Raw genomic sequence first — 19,662 nt, forward strand, 5'->3', positions numbered from 1 at the left:
AAGAATATGTATTGTAAAGAAGGAAAATCTCTCTGCAACAGACGTGGCTGTGGCTCCGTTCCATCATAGAGGGAAAACAGCTGTGCATGTCTGATATATCTGTCGCCAAAGCTCGAAACCGGTGTCGAAGTTCGAAGGTCACGTTATCAAGAGTTCATAAAATGAATATCGTTTAAAATTTCATTAACCACTTGCGCTAAAAAGACGTGCCACGCACGTCAAGATGCTTTTGTCTCAAACCGCGAGCGACGTGAACACGTCGATAAGCATTTATCGCAAAAATGAAAATAACGTGGTGCACACGTCGCCTAACAACGAGATTGTTTATTTCTCGAGTTACAGCTCTGGATTGCACTCGCAGATGCGGAGCAGCGTAAATGAGACACTTTAAGATTTGTTATATTGTAGCGCACAACACCGCAACCGTGAAGTTTAGTCTTAGCGCAAGTGGTTAAACTCTAAAGGAAAAGAAAATATTTTTTGGCACAAGTAAATTAATTCATGGATTAGTTATTTTCAGGGGGGGAAAAAAAACTACGAAAATCCGTTTTTAAAATTAATGCGAAAAATCCAAGAAGAAACGTCCTTTGATAAAACGTTTCTTCTTGGATTTTTCGCAATAATTTAAAAACGGATTTTCGTAGTTTTCTTTTTGTTAAAGAGCGTTTCTTCTTAACACATGTTTCTCAATTTCCTGTACACATCGCGGAGAGGGAAATTCTGGCCGCCAGGTTCCGTCGCCAAATCCCTTGGCAAATTTTCCCTCCGCATTCTAGCGGCGTAATAGCATTTTACTTGTATGGAACCTTTTCTTCTTTACATAGACGTTCTTTGGTTAGAATAATAATGGGATTTGGCGACATCTTGATGCGCAGTAAACGGGTCATTTTGGTCTTGGCGACAATTTTCAAAATCGTGCCAAAGCCTTACCGTATACTAGAATTTTACCGCAAAATCTTTTTAAGCTTTTTTTTCTTTTTAATAAATACCTTGCCATTTTGCAGTAAAATAAAAAAAATAGTAATCAGTCATCTACGCTAGCCATGTAATATAACTATATTCGCTAAAATATCGTTGATTATTCTAATTCAATTTTTAAGTAATTATTTTTATGTTATTCATATAATTTAATGTTGCTTCTTCCCTCTAAATTTATTTATTATTAGTAAATAATATTTCCAAATTTCAGGAAATTTTCTCTGGCATAATCCTGAAATTAATTATAGCAGTATGATGGCATACCATCATGAAATTTAATGCACATATTTTTTCCTTATGTATGCTGCAAAATAAATATAAAATACCTCAATTTATTAAAATAGATTTCTTTCTTTCGTTTAGCTGCAGAATGTCTGCAAAAAAAGCCTTATTTTATTCCAGATTGGGAAGATTCTAATCTCAATCTTCAGTGGAGAAAACAACAACTATTATAATTATATTTGTGTTTTCAAGTGTTAAGGTGCCTTTTAAGAACATACCTCACGCAAATTAAATTTACCTAAAATCTAACCTAACTATTTAGCATTGCGTTGTGATTTATAAGGACCGGATTAGCCTCGTGTTGAACTGGTGATGATCATGAGTAATAATTAACTAAAACATACATTTGTTATCCAATATATATATCTTAAATTTTATTAAGTTTCTTAAGTGGAAAACTAAACAAAATTATCAAATAAAGTATACCAAGAATAATTAAGAATAAATGTCCTCTGGGACTTATTGAATAATTAAGTGAATTTGCTACACAATACAAGTAATACCATAATTAATTTACCTCTTAGCACAGCCAATGTACATTACGCAGATAGACTGGAATTTTCTTGAAACACACCTGGAAAACCTGGAAAAGTCAGGGAATTTCATTCTCCTGTTTGAGTGGCAACCCTGGATAAGACATCCTTATAGCTATTCAGACACCTCGTAATATGATCTACAAATGGCCAAGTAGATCTCTCAAGCGATATTTCTTAGGTCAAACGCAACTAGACACATTGATTCGAATGGTGCCTCTCGGGCACCGCTCGAGTTATCGCATCACATGCAGTGGTGCCTGAGACACACCGTGCCCGAGTGGTGCCTGAGAGACAAAGGGTTAATAGATATGAAGAGAAAAGAAAAATTGTAATCACAGACATAAAACATTTAGTTTTGTTTAGGAATGTGCCAAGCATTTCATAGACTTACAAAGACTGAATGCTAGTAAAAGTGTAATTTTCTTCATCTGTCAAGTTTGTAAGACTTAGTTACAAAACTCTGTAGACATATTTTATGTATTATTTCTGATGTCAGTCAAAATATTCTTGAGGAAGCAACAGGATTGGGGGGGAGCAGGGAAGGTTGCATCATCATTTGAAACATAATAGTAGGTGGGAAAATAAGCAGAAAACATTATGGTAGAAAGTGAAGTGACAACACAATTCTTCAATTTTGAAACATTATGCAAAATCATGGTAACAAAGTAACTATAAAATATGTACAACAAAAACATTGTTGAAATATATTCTTTAATCTACAGCTTGAAATTAATCATTAATATCTGTTGATCTGTGCGCTTATTTTATTTGTATCATCTAAGTGGTTAGTCATCAGCTTTTTGTAAAACTTGCAGAAATAATGTGCTCAACGTAAATGACTTCTCAAAGAAGAATTGTAATTAATTGTCTGTTGCTGTATTAACAATTATAGCACATTTATCTTAAGTTGTGGGGATACTCTACGTATAATAAAAGAGTCTGTGTGTCTTTTGTTCGTGCTGTGCATAAGCTAATAGACCCAGGGCTACGAAATGTGGTATATAATTGCGTTTAGACAAGAGCACCTTGAAGCGATTTTTTTTTTTTTTTTTTTTTTCAAAATTCGAATCAGATTTTTTTAATTTAATCATATCATTTTGAATAGTTTCATTCTTTTAGAAATGTGGTTTTGGCAACAGTTTTTCATTCAATGCTTTGTATACTGGACTGCTGACTGTTGAAAATATGAGATAAAATGCTGCTTTCTTTTCTTTTGATTTTTACACATGCAACACGAACGTTGCAATCTTCTTATTCTGATGTGCTTGTATCTTGCGAAGCACAACAGAAAGAATTTCCTCTTCCCTCTCTCTCTCTTTATTAGCTAATGGCAAAGAAGTTTTTATATTTTTAATTATGCCATCCACAAAGGACAATTTTGATTGGTTATTGCTTTCTGATGATTGTTTCATTCTTTTAGAAATGTGGTTTTAGCAACAGTTTTTCATTCATTGCTTTGGATACTGGACTGCTGACTGTTTTCTCTTGAAAATATGAGATTTATTGCTTATTTTATTGTAATTTTTTATATTGTGCTTTAATTATATATAATTTCAGTTATAGAAAAAGTTTTGCGTGATTTTTTTTAGGAAACAAGTTTTTAACTTCCTTTATAACATTTGAATTCTTAAGATTTTGCAACAGGAAGCTGATTTATTTATTTATTAGGATGATTAAAATTTTTATTTAGGGAAATTGCTTATTTAATTGTAATCTTGTTATGTGTAATACATTTAAAATAATTTGTGGGTTCTTTTTAATGGAAGTTTTTCTGCAGAATAAAATTCTGCACAGTTTTTAAATTTAACATTTGGTTCCCTTTAGGCATTTTTCCGGTTTCTGAGTTTTACATTGGAATGTTACTTTATCAATTTTGATTAGAATAGTCTAAATGTATTTGGCCCTTTAATTTTAAGAGTTTTGTGAGATATTCAGTTTATTTCCTGATTGTGAAGGTGAATTTCAGGTTATGATCTTAGTTGTTCAGAAAAATGTCCATTCCAAAATAAAATGTTAATAAAATCCTACTCTAATTTCTGAATCTATTTGTAGACAGAGAAAATAAATTTTAGTTTATCTTTTTTGTCAAGAAAAATGTCAGTTTTATAATAAAATGTTAATAAGATGCTGCCACTAATTTCTGGAATATTTATGGTGTACTCTCGATTATCCGGGCTATTGTCAGGAAAGTAAATCGCAGATAATCCAAACAATCAATTTTCATGCATATTGTAGTTGTTTACTTCTTTTAAAAAATCACTAATTTTACTTTGTTTTTGAGGATATTTAAGTATTTGTCTAATTTCAGTGCATATTTTTTGAAATGCTATTGTATCTATTTGAATCCCTTTTGGTTTACAAAGTCCAGTAGAGTTTCAACAGAAATCATTGCTGTCTCAATGAGCATGAAGAGTTTGTACACCACTTCCAAATTCTTGGGCAAGCTTTACTGTCAGTTCACCATGTTTACATTTTTCGATGAATGCAAGTTTTTTGTTTTAATGTTAAAAGAATATTCTTGTGCTTAGTACTTGTAACATTTTCTTTATTCATTTTTTAGTTCTAAAATTTTAAATCAATTTTTAAAAAATAAAAAAATCTGAATGAAATTACATACGAAATTTAAAAAAATGTCAATGATCAACAGAAACAATGGCTTTGACTATGCACATGGCAGAATGAATTGTAGAAAGTAATTGTTGAAACTTAAAGATGCAATCAACAGTTTTTGAGCATACTCAGACTTATGCATATGTTTTCTTTACACAATCTTGCACATACTTTTGATTATGTATGCATGGGAACTGCCACCCATGGATAATCTGCACCCGTATATTTGTGAGTACGTTATATTTATTTTAATTTTTTTTTTTTTTTTTTTTTTTCAAGTTTTGATTTTAATTTTCTTCCTGTTAGCAACTCTTTGTTACACGCACACATGCACATGCACCCACACATATTGAAAACAAAAGTCAAAAGGTAGGTAGTAGAGATGTAGGAGCTTTAATTAATGTAATTACATTGACACTCTGCCACATATATGCAACAGTTGGTCAAATTTGCTTATTTTAGGTATAAGGAAGTATTCCTTAATGTGAGTTTCCCTTAACCAGAGCTAATTTGACAATTATAAAAATGTGCCATTTATTTAAATCTAAGACAGTCATACTGAACTCAGTCAGTTTGTTATCAAAAATGCACATATTTTTGCAGTTGTTAAAACAACTTAGTTAACTTTATTCCCTTTTAATGAAGGGCAAAATTCTTTTCTCTAGTAATTTATAAAAAATAAGTTAATGCATCCCATATTAGAAGTCCTTTGTGGCAGTCCCTTCCTTGCCCCTTGTGCGGAGTTCTTCTCTGAGAGTACCGGAAGCTGAAATGCTTATTGCGGAAGTAATTTAGTTAGTTTTTACTTGCATTGAGCTTGCCAAAGAAGTTTTATGTGCTTCTAATTCTGGTATGGAGCAGAAGTCTTGATAAAGCTGTCCTAAACTTTCAAAAATTGCATTGCAAGATGAAAGTATAGTTACTCACCTATTCACTCACACATTAATATATTCACTTAATTTGCATTGTTTTGTAATTTAATTAATCTACTACAATTAATATTGAAATTGTTTTCTTAAAATTCCTTACCTTATTGTGAGTAACTGCGTAACTGACAAATATAGCATCAGTATTTAAGGGAATGAAGACTAGCTATTCTTTTTTCAAATTTCCTATCTGCATAATGAGACTTCTATTTTACCAAAATAGCTTAAGGAAGGTGTTTATTATTCATAACATTTGATTCCAGTATGAATCATCAAAATTGCTGAAACTTTGTTTTGTTGAATAAAGAGTTTCTATATTTAATGAGTTATAAAACTTTATTTCTTTTACAGTTCAGAATCTTCAGCCTTTCAAGAAGTACTCATTAAAAATGATGATATTGACAGTTCTGCTATGGTAAATATTACTGAAAATGCATAAATGATTTGATTTATAATGCATGTTTTTGTGTTGCCACAATGTGTTTTGTATTTAAATCGTGCATTTAAGTGTTCACATATTTGTAGTGTATATTATATTCCATTTTATGGCTGTAATTAAGTGAATAATTTTTTGTTATTCTTTGTGTACAACTATTCAGTCTAAATCAAGTTCATAGAAAGTATGCCTGTATAATCACTTTTGGTTAGCAGTAACTATCATAAGTATAATTAAAAATGCATGAAATTATAGAATTTTGACCTTAACCGCTTGCCTGATTATCCCGAGTTAACCCAGGTTCATATATATTGCAGTTAATTATTATCCCGAGAAAACTCGTGCAAAGCAGAATTTGTCAGTATGATTTGTTTTATCACGGTTTCACTCAGCTTGGAGGAAATGAAAGGAAATATTCAGCTTTTATTGGCAATTCGCCAAGTTTTGATGTTTCACGGTTCTTTTGGCGGGACTGGTCACATGTTTTCCCTATTGTCGTCGGCTTGCGGATTAGTAATGTATAAAGAATGATAGTTGCGTTGAAAAAAGTAAAATAATTGCGATGATGCAAGATAGCGAAAGCGATGATTTTTCAGATAGTGATTATAACTTCAAGGCATTTTCCAGATGTTATTCCTGTTACTGAAAAAAAAATCAAATCCAATGAGACGGTGTCCTCTGTGCTCCCGCAAAAGAGATTCCAGAGGTAAGCCAGTAAGAAAAGAAACTAGATACCAGTGTATAGAATGTTAGATATCACTTTGTGTTGTCCCTTGTTTCAAAAACTCTCATACAACGACTAATATTTAATTTTTTTTATTTGCCCGAGATAACTCGGGATAGTAAGCTAATATAAAAACTAAATGCTTTTACACCTATAAAAAATTAAAAATTCGACTTAAAACCTATATATTTTGTTTTGTTTCGTTTCCTAGTATTTAATAATAAAATAAAAAAATGTGATGATTTTTTGCAATTTTTTTCAAAAAAATGTGTAAGGGAAGCGGTTAATTAAATTAGTCCAGCCAGTTTTAGAATGTATTGAATTGACAACTATGAAATTAGTACTATGAAATTATTATTACTTATTGACTGTGTATTCTAATAAATGCAGTTCTGGATTTTTCATATGTAATCACTGTTAATATATTTTTTTTAATTTCTACATTTTTAATTGCATTTTACTTTATTGTTTGTAATCATTTGTGAAATTGTTATGATTAATTTACTATTTGTTATGTTAATTTGATATCTTTAATTCTTTTTGTTTAAAAATTAGGAAAATCTCAGTCTCAAAGTATAAAATTGAGAGGACTCTGATCAGAAATTCTAGAATTGATATCAATATGTGGTTGAATTTTCCTAGTTTTTAACGTTTGTATTAATGTACTTGTCTTAAATTTTGTCACATAATTTCATGCATTTAATGTAGTATTAAACCACAAACAATATGCCAATTTATGAAAGTATGAATATCTTTATTGCTTAGCTATATTTTGTTTTGAAAGGACGGCATCAGCTTTTAATTATAATATGTAAATTTTGGTTTATGAATTAAAGTATTTCAAAAGTAAGATTCTGGTATTACCTTTAAACACCCGTAAGGTAAAAAAGCATTTTACACAAAACAAGAACTTGCTGCTCCTGTATAAGTTAAATAGCTTTCAAAGAATTTTTTTCCCCTTTAGTTCTTATGTTAAAAAATGTGTCATATTACTTAATTTTTTGAAAATATCTAATGAAACTCGGCTACTAATTTTTAAGATAAGCTGTCGGCATAACAAAAGTATATTGAATGGAAAAAAAAAAGGTGGAAAGCTTTCTAAAATTTTGGTAGTGATAGTCTGTTTTAGCTGTAAGGTAATACTGATCACATTTTCTGCTGAATGTGCAAAGATGTTAAAAAATTAAAATGAAATATGAAGTTAAATATTGTGTTCTATCTCTTTCTTTTCACTTCATGAGCTTACAAAAATTTTGAAAGCACGGTTCTATACATTACAGTGTATGTCATGTAACAGGCTTTCTGCTTAATTTCCAAATGAAATTTTGAATTTAAGGATTTTTAATAATATTGATAAACATTAAAAATTCCTATATTTACAATATTGAATATTTTACTTATAAATGAAAAAGACAGCAGTTTGTTATTTTCTCATTCCAGCTAACATTAAAATGAAATGTAAGATGGCATTAAAAATTCTTTCATTCAGTTTTCCTTGTTACAAAAGACCGGAAGCAGTTGTAGCAGTTTATTCTAGTTTTATCAATTTTATTTTGAAAATTATTTTGAAGAACACTTTTATAGATTGTTAATTATGATTCAGAACAACTCGCAATACTCATTGAAAGAAGCTTTGATCAAATAAATTACAAATTTTAAGCAATATTAAAAGATATATGTAATTTTTGTATGAAATAGATGTGAAGAAAAGGAAAATTTATCGGTATTGGCAATTAAACGCAAAATATTGTGTATGATATCAAATAAAAAGGTGGATGTTTAAAGAAAGTTCATTTAATTTTTCTGCCCCTCAGGGGGCTCACTTTTGTGAGTACGGGTGTGGCAATCCCGAGGTACCCTAGCCCTTCAGGGGATCATCTTCTTGATGAGACGGGTGTCACGATCCTGGAGCCCCAGTGATCTATCCTCTTTTCCGTCTCCTCTCCTCTTGGCTGGAACTTTTTCCCTTCCCTTCTCCCTTGTGGTTTCTCCCTACGGAGTTTGGGGCTCGTCACGAGAGGCTGGAACAGACCTTGTTTCTAGTTTTCGAGTGGCGAGAAAACTGCCCACGTGTTTGCCGTGCGTGGAGACCCGTGTCGCTGGAAAGGAGGGTCCTGGTAGTTGAGGGTCGAGGTACTGTCCCCAACACACTGCTTTGGCCTCTGCTTCAGCTAAACGGGAGGCACCTTAGTCGTCCTCACGGGTGTCAATCGGCTGGTCACTAGTCCTTGTGTCAGTGGCTTGGGGTCAAGCTCTCGGGAGTACCTGCTTTCGGGAAAGCCGACTGTGGGGCTTCAGTTTGCGTATAGGTCCGGCTAGCCCTAACACAGGAATCTGTGTTCCCTTGTTGGGCTCCGTGGTGGGCGGGGCCGTCGGACCCGAATCTTTTCTTTCTTAAATATGGCTTCTATGTTTCTTCTCAAATCAAATGAAAACGACCAAAGTATTGAAATAATTGATAAATCTCTTACTAAGAAAATACGTACCGATGCAAATGCCAAAATAATCACTGATAATCCACGCTTCCTTGTAGTCTCGAGTCCCTCCGGTGAACTGCAAAAGATGTCCCCTTTCGTTGTAAGCAAATATATCCGTTCTTGCATAGGTGAACCAAAGAATATAAAGCGTCTCCGTTCTGGAGACCTGCTTATAGATACTGTCTCGCCAACCCAATCTGCTTCCCTTTTGTCACAAACCAAACTTGGAAATGTAGCTATAACTGTGTCAGCGCATAAAACTCTGAATTATTGTAGAGGTGTGATCTCGGAAATCAACCTTCTGTGCGTTTCAGAAGAAGAGTTCGTTTCCGAGTTAGCTGACCAAAAAGTCTGTGGTGCTAGGCGGATCAAGATGCGTAAGGAAGGTCAGTTGACTGACACTAAACACGTGATCCTGACCTTCAACTCGCCTGATCTGCCGAAAAATATTAAGGCTGGATATCTTAACTGCCCCGTAAGGCCTTATATTCCAAACCCCATGCGATGCTTCCAGTGCCAGCGTTTTGGCCATTCCAAGATGTCCTGTCGTGGGACCCTGACGTGCGCTCGATGCTCCTCGGTTAGCCACGATAGCGAAAATTGCACCGCTGCAGCACTGTGTATAAATTGCAAGGGCAACCATCCAGCATTTTCTCGTTCCTGTCCGAAATGGAAATTAGAAAAGGATGTGCAGACCATAAAAGTTTCCAGGAACATTTCGTATGCCGAAGCCAGAAGACAAGTTCAAAGCACACAGCCTATATCAAACAAATCATATGCCAATGCCGTGAAATCAACCCGCACAATAGCCATCCAAACTTCCATAAGTACACAGACTCCACCAAATAAAAACCAGCAGCCTGCAAGCAAGAACAAAGAAAATCCAACACATACCATACAAAATAAAGAAATAGCAATCCCGAGCAAACCCAAAACTGTGCCTCCAATAATAGAAACCAAAAATAGAAGTCCCAGCAATAGTTCTGCAAATAAAATTATTTCTGAATCTGCAGATACAGACAGTATGGAAGTGGAAGACGGTCTAGAAGTTCCCGATCATCTGCTTCCGCGCAAAACTAAAAAGGAACACAGGAACAACAAACATCAATCATAATGGCCACCCTCGTCTCATGGAACTGTCGCGGTTTCCACCGAAATTTGCTCGACATCAAAGCCATAATCAATGCTTATCATCCTGTATGCTTCGCAATACAGGAAACAAATCTAAAACCAGAACAACAGGCAAAACTTCGGAGGTTTTCTTTCGTCAGGAAAGATAACATTGCAGGTGAACGTGCCAGTGGAGGTGTCGGTCTCTTCACCTCACTGGATTATCCCTCAAATGTGCTTTCTTTGACGACATCCCTCCAAGTTGTCGCTACTCAAACAAATTTTGATATTGTTGTTACAGTCGTTTCTCTGTATTTGCCTCCAAATGAGCATATTGATCAGCAAGATTTAAATGGTCTTTTAGAGCAGCTGCCTGAGCCTTTCATCATAATAGGAGATTTTAACGGCCATAGTCCGCTCTGGGGTAGTAAAGATACAAATTGCCGAGGGAGACAAATTGAGCAGATGATCGAAGATCATAGCCTTTGTCTCCTGAATAATGGGCAGGATACTTACTTCCATGAGCCTACAAAGACATTCCATGCTCTCGACCTTGCCATCTGTTCACCATATCTGTTGCCATTTTGCACTTTTAGTGTCGGAAATGACCTGTACAATAGCGATCATTATCCTATTTTTGTGTCTCTTGCACGAAGAGGAGCAAATCCCATGACGAGACTCCCTCGTTTTATCCTGGACAGGGCAGACTGGGAACTCTTCTCTTCCATTGCAGACCTCACACATCAAATGGTAGAAGGTGTGCATATCGATGACGCTGTTGAAGCTGTTACTAATACTATTATTCAGGCAGCTATGCTCTCCATTCCTAGAACATCAGGAAAACTACTAAAATATTCGAAACCGTGGTGGAATCGCGACTGTCATGAAGCACTGAAAAAACAGAAAAAAGCATGGGGTATTTTTCGTAGATATCCTACTCTGCGAAACCTCATAGCTTTTAAAAGAGCCAAAGCAAATGCACGGAAAGTAAGAAGGCAGAGCCAGAGGGATTCCTGGATTTCATATGTGTCCTCAATAACATCCTCTACGCCTAGTAAGCGGGTTTGGGAAAGAGTTCGAAAAGCATGCGGAATGTATAAAGACCACTCACTTTCCTTTCTGAAAAAAGATGGCCGAGTGATTAGCTCCATAGAAGAAATTGCAAATACAATTGGTGAGACATTTGCTGCCGTTTCTTCCAGCCGAAATTACTCACCTGCATTTCTTTCTATCAAGCAACGCTCTGAAAAAAATCCCATCGCTTTCAACTCTTCCAACTTTGAGCCGTACAATAGAGACTTTACTCTGGTTGAACTAAAGAGAGCTTTGTTGCGGACACATAGGTCTTGTCCGGGTCTGGATGGCGTGTATTATGAAATGCTAAAGCATCTGTCCTATAAGTCACTGAGTGCCCTTCTCACACTTTACAATAGAGTGTGGAAGGAGCGTACATTTCCCAGTGCATGGAGGAGAGCTATTGTCATTCTTATTGCGAAGCCAGGGAAAGACCCGAGGAATCCCTCGAACTATCGGCCAATTGCCCTTACCAGTTGTGTTTGCAAACTGTTTGAAAAGATGGTAAACAGCCGCCTAGTCTACTTCTTGGAAAAGAATAATATTATATCGCCTTATCAGAGCGGTTTTCGAAAGGGGAGAACGACCGTAGACAATATGCTTCTATTAGAGACATCTATTCGAAAAGCCTTTGTCAGAAGAAGTCACCTTGTCTCAATATTCTTCGACATTGAGAAAGCTTATGATAAGGCATGGAGATACGGTATACTCCGGGATCTTCACGAGAGTGGCTTGCGCGGCAACCTACCAATTTTCATACAGAATTTCTTGAACGCTAGAACTTTTCAAGTAAGGATTGGCTCTGTTTTTTCGGATGTTTTTCAACAGGAAGAGGGTGTGCCTCAAGGCTGTGTGCTTAGTGTAACCCTGTTTAGTTTAAAAATAAACTCTGTATTAAAAGAACTTCCTCCCACCATCTTGGGATCTCTATATGTTGATGATCTGCAGATTAGCTGTCGAGGAGCAGACATGAGATATGTAGAGCGGCAACTGCAGATGGCTCTGAATAAGGTCCAAGAATGGTCAGACAAACAGGGATTTACATTTTCGAAACAGAAAACTGTGTGCGTGCACTTTTGTAGGAAGCGAGGTCTCCATCCTGAACCTGAGTTATATTTGAATGGTACAATTATTCCAGTTGCGCCCGAAGTAAAATTTTTAGGAGTGACGTTCGACCGAAAATTGACTTTCCTTTCTCATGTTTTAAACCTGAGAAAGAGGTGTCTAAAAACACTAAATATTTTAAAAGTGTTGGCGAACACCTCCTGGGGTGCAGAGCGTTGCTCCATGCTTCGCATTTACAGAGCCCTTGTTCGCTCTAGACTGGACTATGGCTCAGTTGTTTATGGATCCGCTCGGTCATCAGTTTTGTTAAAACTCGATCCTGTTCACAATCAAGCTCTGCGGATTTGTTCAGGAGCTTTCAGGACTTCTCCTGTCCAGAGCCTGTATGTTGACTCTAACGAACCATCACTTTATCTGAGGCGTGAGCAATTGTCCCTTTTGCAATATTTTAATATTCTATCACAACCTGAACATCCCAATAAGCTATGCTTACTTGATAATGAGTGTAATACATTATTTGAAACACGTCCATCCTGTATTCCTACCTTTCCTTTAAGACTTCGCCCTATCATTGAGGAGCATTCCCTCTCTGATATGCGCCCCCAAGCAGTACAGAACTTTGAAATCCCACCTTGGGAAAATTCACGTATTCAGCTGCTTGATGTTTTCAAACATCACGTGAAGGCAAGCACTAACGAGATCGTTTACAGACAATTCTTTGCTGAGCACAGGCAGAAATATAGCAGTTATTATCCGATATACACAGATGGATCGAAGTCAAATGATCATGTCGGGACGGCTTTTGTATTTGAAGATTACATTGAGGGCAAATGCCTGCACCATGCTTGCTCAGTCATAACATCTGAACTAACTGCAATATATTGTGGTCTTTTGTACATATCAAAGCTCTGCCATAGAAAGTTCATAGTTTATACAGACTCGTATAGTGCTCTTAAATCCTTGGAAGCTTTTCCCAACAATCAGAATCCTGTGGTTGTGGATGTTCTAAAAATTCATATAAATTTAACGATTCGAGGTTATGAAATCCTGTACTGCTGGGTTCCTGGACATGCTGGAATAAAGGGAAATGAGCTTGCAGATATCGCAGCCAAATCTGCTGTTGAACTGTCCAGTCGCCTTATCCCTTTTAGAGATATCTGCAGTGTCATCAGAGGAAAGGTCCGAAAAAAATGGCAGCAAATTTGGGATGTTCAGCATCACAACAAGTTGAAAAACGTCAAGCCTAGAATTGAGCATTGGGATTTTTCTGGAAATCGTAAGGAGGACGTTCTTTTGACTCGCCTCAGAATTGGTCACACTAGAGTCACACATAACTATCTTCTCAAAGCTGAAAATGAGCCTATTTGTTTTAATTGTAATGTTTGTTTATCTGTTCATCATATTTTAATTGAGTGTCCATGTTTTAATAATCTTCGCCAGAAATATTTTAATAGCTGTGACTTACCTCTCGACCGTTTAATCGGAAGAGAGGTCAATTGTAATTTATTTTACTATTTAAAAGAGATTGGCTTTTATTACCTAATGTAATTTGTTTTGAAGACTGTGTCTTGAATTTTAATATGTGCTTTTAACTTGTTTTTATATGACTTCATCCTGTGGATTTGGTACATTTATCTACTTGTTTTTATTCATTGAATTTTAATGACTTCAATTGTAATCATCCCATCTTGTGTTTGGCGCGTCATAATCATCTCTGGTTTTTGCGCCATAATCAATCACTCACTCACTCACTCACTCATTTAATTTTTCTGACACTTTGTCATCCAGCAACTCGGCATAGGAACCTTTTTAGCTCCAGCGTGCGGAACTGTGTATCGAAAATTCTAAAGATATGCTCATTTTAAAATTATTTTGCAACATTGCTATTGAACTGAATTTTATGGTTTAAGTGCGAAGAACATATTTAATAAATAAAGGTAACACACAAAATGTTAAAAAAACACCCCCTTGGACATAATTTAAAATCTGTATCTTTCTTTCTTTCTTTTTTTTTTTTTTTTTTTTTTTTTTTTTTTTTTTTTTTAAATACAAATTTTACAGATGCTGTTAATTCTTATGCTTATTTTCAGGCAACAATTAACTCATTAAAAATATCTGAAATAAAATTCTCATAAGTCTTAGCACAACATTATGTGTGCTAAGTGATTACCTATTTCACCTTATATGTGTTGGAGACCACATTTTACAGCACCATCAGTGGCTGAATGGTTAAGAATGCTGGGAGTTTGATCCCAGGCAAATGGGCTATGGTTAGGTTTCATGTTTTTCCCCATGAGAATATGAGCCAGTTTCCCTTAGAAAGTCTTCTATGAAGGCATTCTTCTCGTTAAATAGATAGCCTGGTGTGCTTTACTGTATTCGAATGACCTTGCTGGTAACATATTTATGAAGAAACTTATATAATTAAATACCATTATATTCAAACAGAAATAGTTTTTTTATACATAAAAAATTAAAAGGGCACATTTTTAAAGTACGTAAAAGAAAAAATACTTCAACAGATAAAAAAAAATTATCTTACACCTATTATAACTAAACAAAATTCTTAGTTCTAAAGCTTGTTATTTATTTGAGCAAGTATGTGAAGCATAGTGCTTCTTTTCTCAGTGAGTATGAGAATTACAACTCAAATGTCAGTTTCTGAAAAGAATATTTTGGAAATGAATTTCTATTTTCTATGTTCAAATGGCGTTTGCTTTGATTTATATCCAAAATTTTGAAGGGTCAAAATACCAATTCATATGTATGGATACTATCGGATCTTGTGGGGCCATTCAGGTGATTTAAAGTTCTCTTGAGTGCCAAAGTGGTGGTTACTTTAGAACAAAAAATGATATTCATAACAGCAACAGAGAAGAGAATAAAAAAATTAACTCTGTCCATGCTATCTTCTCAACAAAGGAATCTTGTCAGTGTATGAATAAAGGAATCTTGTAAGTACTCATACTTTTATAAACTTATAAGACAAAGCAACAAAACTCATAATCTTATGAGCTTTGTATTATCAACAAGGGAGTCTGATAAGCATATTTGTGGAATATTTTGTTCATCTATAGCTGCAAGTATTTCTACATTAGCTTTGAAGCAGAATTTGTTATTGGGTGAGATTTTTCAAAATTCTATTTCTTAAAGGCACTCCCAAAAAAACAAGGCCATTGAGTCATTTCCATGCACATTTTCTTACAGTGATAAAGATACTTATTGATTTATTACAGGTTTTTAAAGCAAAAACATTCTGTTACAAAAACTTTTCAAAGCCATCATAATCCTAGCATAGGTGCTGAAAAATATTTTAATGTCTATTAACATCATAGTTGCAGATTGAAGCAAAAACTGAAGGAGGATAATATTGAAATTGCATTGATGTCAATTTTCTGTTAATTTTTTTCAAATTATTGCAGTAGTATATTACAGTAGGTTCAAGAAACAGTTATTTTTTATTTATTTATTGAATGACTCCAAAATTTTTATTTTTGCAAAATTTCAGTAAGAAAATTACATATCTACAAATATTAGGGTCATACTGAATCTTTTCTCATCAGGTTTAAGCAAATAGTCAAGTTTTATATTACTATATTGTTGCAATCATGAAAAGGAGAAAATATCTGCTTTCACTTTTAAATTCATTTTCTCACGGTATATGAAATTTATAAATGGGAAATAACTTTTTGAAGACTGATATATTTTACTCTCATTTGTGCCATTAGCTTCACTGTAATATTTGTCTGCTGTTTTCAAGCATAAGCCATTTCAAAATTAGTATGTAGGATCAGTAATGATGTGTGTGATAGATTCTTCACAAAATCAAAAGGTGTTATATTTGAATTCAAAGTTTTATAATGCTGCACAGTATGCAGATACATAATTCTCACTGAAATGATTTATTCTGCAATTTTGTATACCTTGCAGAATATTTTTTATGTCAAAAATAAATATATGGCTGAAGTATTTAGTTTTAAAATTTAATTATGCTCTAATGGGATGTAAAATAAGACACATACACATAGTTTCTTTAATTAAGCAAAGATTCTGTATGCTGAAATGTATTTGCCACTGCTTTCTATCTGTCTTTCTTTAGATCTCTCGTAATTTTTTTAACTAATTTTTGAAAATGTCCTTCAGCAGTGGTATAATAATCAGATAAAGATTCAGCTTTTTCTTTCCACAAAAAATTGTTCTTTACCTAAAATTCTTCTTCTTAACATCACATGATGCGGCTATTAATCTTTAGTCTTCCTTAATATAATGGGCTCTGTAGTAGTCTCTGAGCTGTTGTGATTGAATATTTCTAGTAGAATATTTATATACTTCTTTTATCAACTAATTTTTATCAGCATCATATAAAATGTCTAATATAGTCAGTAACAAAGACAGTGGGGGAAAAACTATGGAAATGACTTGCGTAACTTAAATTCTTTTGCAGCTAAGAACGTACAACTTGCACAGAATCTTTTCCTGACATATCTTCAAAATGCAGAATTACATATTTCTACACAAATAATAATAATAATAAACAAATAAATTAATTAAATAAGAATATAAAATATGTCATATAAACTGGGGTAAAGAAAAATTGATGTTACAATTTTGTTTAGGAACACAGAAAAAATCAATGAAGTGTTTCGTCACCCATGACTGAAATGCAAGTTGTATAGTGATTTTCCGTGCTGTGTATTAGAGTTTTTGCAGCAACAAAATATATTCAAAAGGCTCCTGGAAAGTACTTGGTGGGGAGCTGCAGTGATGCCAATCATCATCCAAGTGCTTCCCATGTGTTCCATTGGATTTAAATAAAGAGAACATGCAGGCCAGTCCATCCACTAAACTCATTTGCCTTCACGATAATTCGTCACTAGTTCAGTACAATGGGGATTAGTTTTATTGTCCATTAAGAGCAGGTTATTGCTGATTGCACCCCTAAAGAACTTGACATAAGGATCAAGAAACTTATCTGTATATATTTTAGCATTCATATTTGCATTTGTAAAAATTTGGAGATCAGTGCTACCATTTAAAATGATGTCTGCTCATACTATGATTCCACCATGGATATTTTGCAGCTTATTGTATGCGTTTGCTCATTCCAAGTTGTAATATATCTGAAGTTTCTCTCTAAATGGAAACAAAACTCATCAGTAAACAGAACTCAGCTCCAGTAACAATGAACAAAAATTAAAATGTGAAAATAAATAAAAGCTAAGCATCTGTCTTACAATTTATTTTCAATAAGCCTATTAGAAATGGAATAAGTAAGGCATTGAACAGATGAAAAGTTGATATGTGAATCTCGAAGAAATTGGAACCAAAGTCAAACCTGTTTTAAAAGGAAAGGGGGAGATCATGAGAGAATTTTGTAAAGAGATAATGCTTGGAGTAAAAATATTGCGTACAATCTGATTTTAGGATTGATAATCAGGTAAACATCAAGTCTAGTTGCAAACAAATTATATATGTGTAATGAGAGAGAGAAAGTATTTTGTTATAGACGAGTTTATAGGCTAGATACCTATGATAATATATATGATTTAAAATGGATTGATATTGCATGATTACAATTACAATAAAAATAAAATAAGTTTCTGATCTACTTTCAATAAATAAATAGATGTACAAAGATGACTCAACAGCTTATATATATTGGGTTTTAATTAAAGTTTCCCACCATTGCAAATATCGTCTGTGCAAACAGTTTGCATTGGTATATTTAATCATATTTTGTCAAAGGATTTTCTGGCATTTAAAAGATAGAGACTTGCTTTAGAACACCGTGTTGTGAAATTTGTAAAAAGATATCATTATCATTAAGTACAAGGTGTCTGAAATGGAACTTTCATGTTGCCAGATTAGAACCATTATTTACTTCCAGCTCCATTGCAAAAATTCAGCTTACAGAATGTTACCAAGCCATGTATAACTTTAGGTACTAATTTTGTATCGTATGACACTGTGAAGGTTTGGTACCGAAAATTCAAAAAAAAAAAGGACTATGACATTCAAAATGCAGTGTGCTCTGGCCGGCCTACTGCTGTCGATGAGGCCTGCCTAAGAGAACTTATTGAAGATCAGTATGCAACCATCTAAGAGCTTGTTAAAGAATTAGACATTAGTGCCATGTCCATTAGTTACATTATGAATCACATAAACTTGACATTCAGTTCTGGATAGTTCGTGAGCTGACTCAAGCAGACAAGGACAGATGTGTTTGTGCCTCCACTGATCTTCTCGAATATCATCACAAGGACAAAACTCTGGATTGTTACTTGTGATGAAAAGTGGATTATTTCAACAACACAGGTCGAGAAGGGGGGTTAGTCTGCACTCAGTGAGCTTGTCAGCAGCATCACATAGTGCAATTTGACTAACAAAAAGCTCATGCTTTGTTATCTGGTGGAACTGCCAAGGCAATTATCCACAAAGACTATCTGAAAAAGGGTAAAACCCTCAAAAGTAAGGTGTACAGCGAGATGCTAGTCTGTGTTGACACTGTTATCAAGGAAAAACATTGAACTGAGTTCCAGCGCAAAAAGGTAATGTTCCATCAAAATAATGCAAGACCGCATGTCTCTGCATTCTCTTTCTGGACTCTGTACAAACTCGAATTGGATCTTTTGCTGTACCCACGATATAGCCGGAACATCCCTCCTTTAGGTGCTATCTTCCATTCTGCACAGGACATCCAAAATGAGGTTGATCTGCCTTTGGACTCGCAGCCACCAAGTTTCTGGGCCAAAGGCTTTGAAAAACTATCAAAATGTTGGCAGAAAATCATAGATTTGGGTTATGGTTTTTTTGGCGGAAAACTTTTGTTACAACTACAACCAGGTATTTTATGTAAATTTTATTTCAAGTCAGTGCATAAGTAATATAACTGTAATATTAAAAAGCTTATTAGTAGCCATGTAACTGAAGTGGCAAAATAATCATACTGCACTTCATGTCATACACCTGGCAGCTAACTGTATTATTGTGCCATATTTCCAGATTTCTGTGTGTTTATTGTAAATCCTTGCCATTTTCCCATAGAAATACATAAGAAGAAATTCCTCCTTGTAAACAAACAAGATGGACACTAATAGGCTTTGGCATAATAAAAAATATCCAATTCAAAATATTAAAATGGGCATAATGAGAAAGAAAAAAATGCTATGCAACTGTTGTTTTTCGGAGTAATATTCAGTATTTTAAGTGTATTAAAAAAAAAGTACTAAATTTTAATATGTGGCGTAAAAAACATGTTTTTTTTTTTAAATTTCAACACATGTTGCAAAATTTCTTAATTATGAATTAGATCTTTGATAAATTAAATAGAAGTTATGTAATTTGGCCATATTATTAAAAAATGAAAATCTTGTGACGTATGAAGTGATTGCATTATACAAACTAGCTTTTTGCATGGCTATATATGGATGATACAGATTTTCAT

The 19,662-nt window shown here is 34.2% G+C and overlaps 1 protein-coding gene across 10 annotated transcripts in view; it reads left to right on the forward strand.

Annotated features, from left to right (window-relative positions):
* LOC118187598 (putative ATP-dependent RNA helicase TDRD12) overlaps positions 1-19,662 on the forward strand; it is a 342,589-nt gene that overhangs the window by 169,396 nt on the left and 153,531 nt on the right. For all 10 annotated transcript variants that reach the window (XR_015043602.1, XR_015043603.1, XR_015043601.1 and 7 more), the window contains one exon: positions 5,684-5,747. Coding sequence is in view for 6 of the 10 variants with exons in the window: in XM_085825776.1 (XP_085681902.1) it covers positions 5,684-5,747 (64 nt within the window). In the remaining 4 variants the exon portion in view is untranslated. The remainder of the gene's footprint in view (positions 1-5,683; positions 5,748-19,662) is intronic.

This window comes from Stegodyphus dumicola, chromosome 10 (assembly GCF_044657685.1).
Source record: "Stegodyphus dumicola isolate Sdum_Otavi_A_Nest chromosome 10, ASM4465768v1".
NCBI classification, from domain to species: Eukaryota; Metazoa; Arthropoda; class Arachnida; order Araneae; family Eresidae; genus Stegodyphus; species Stegodyphus dumicola.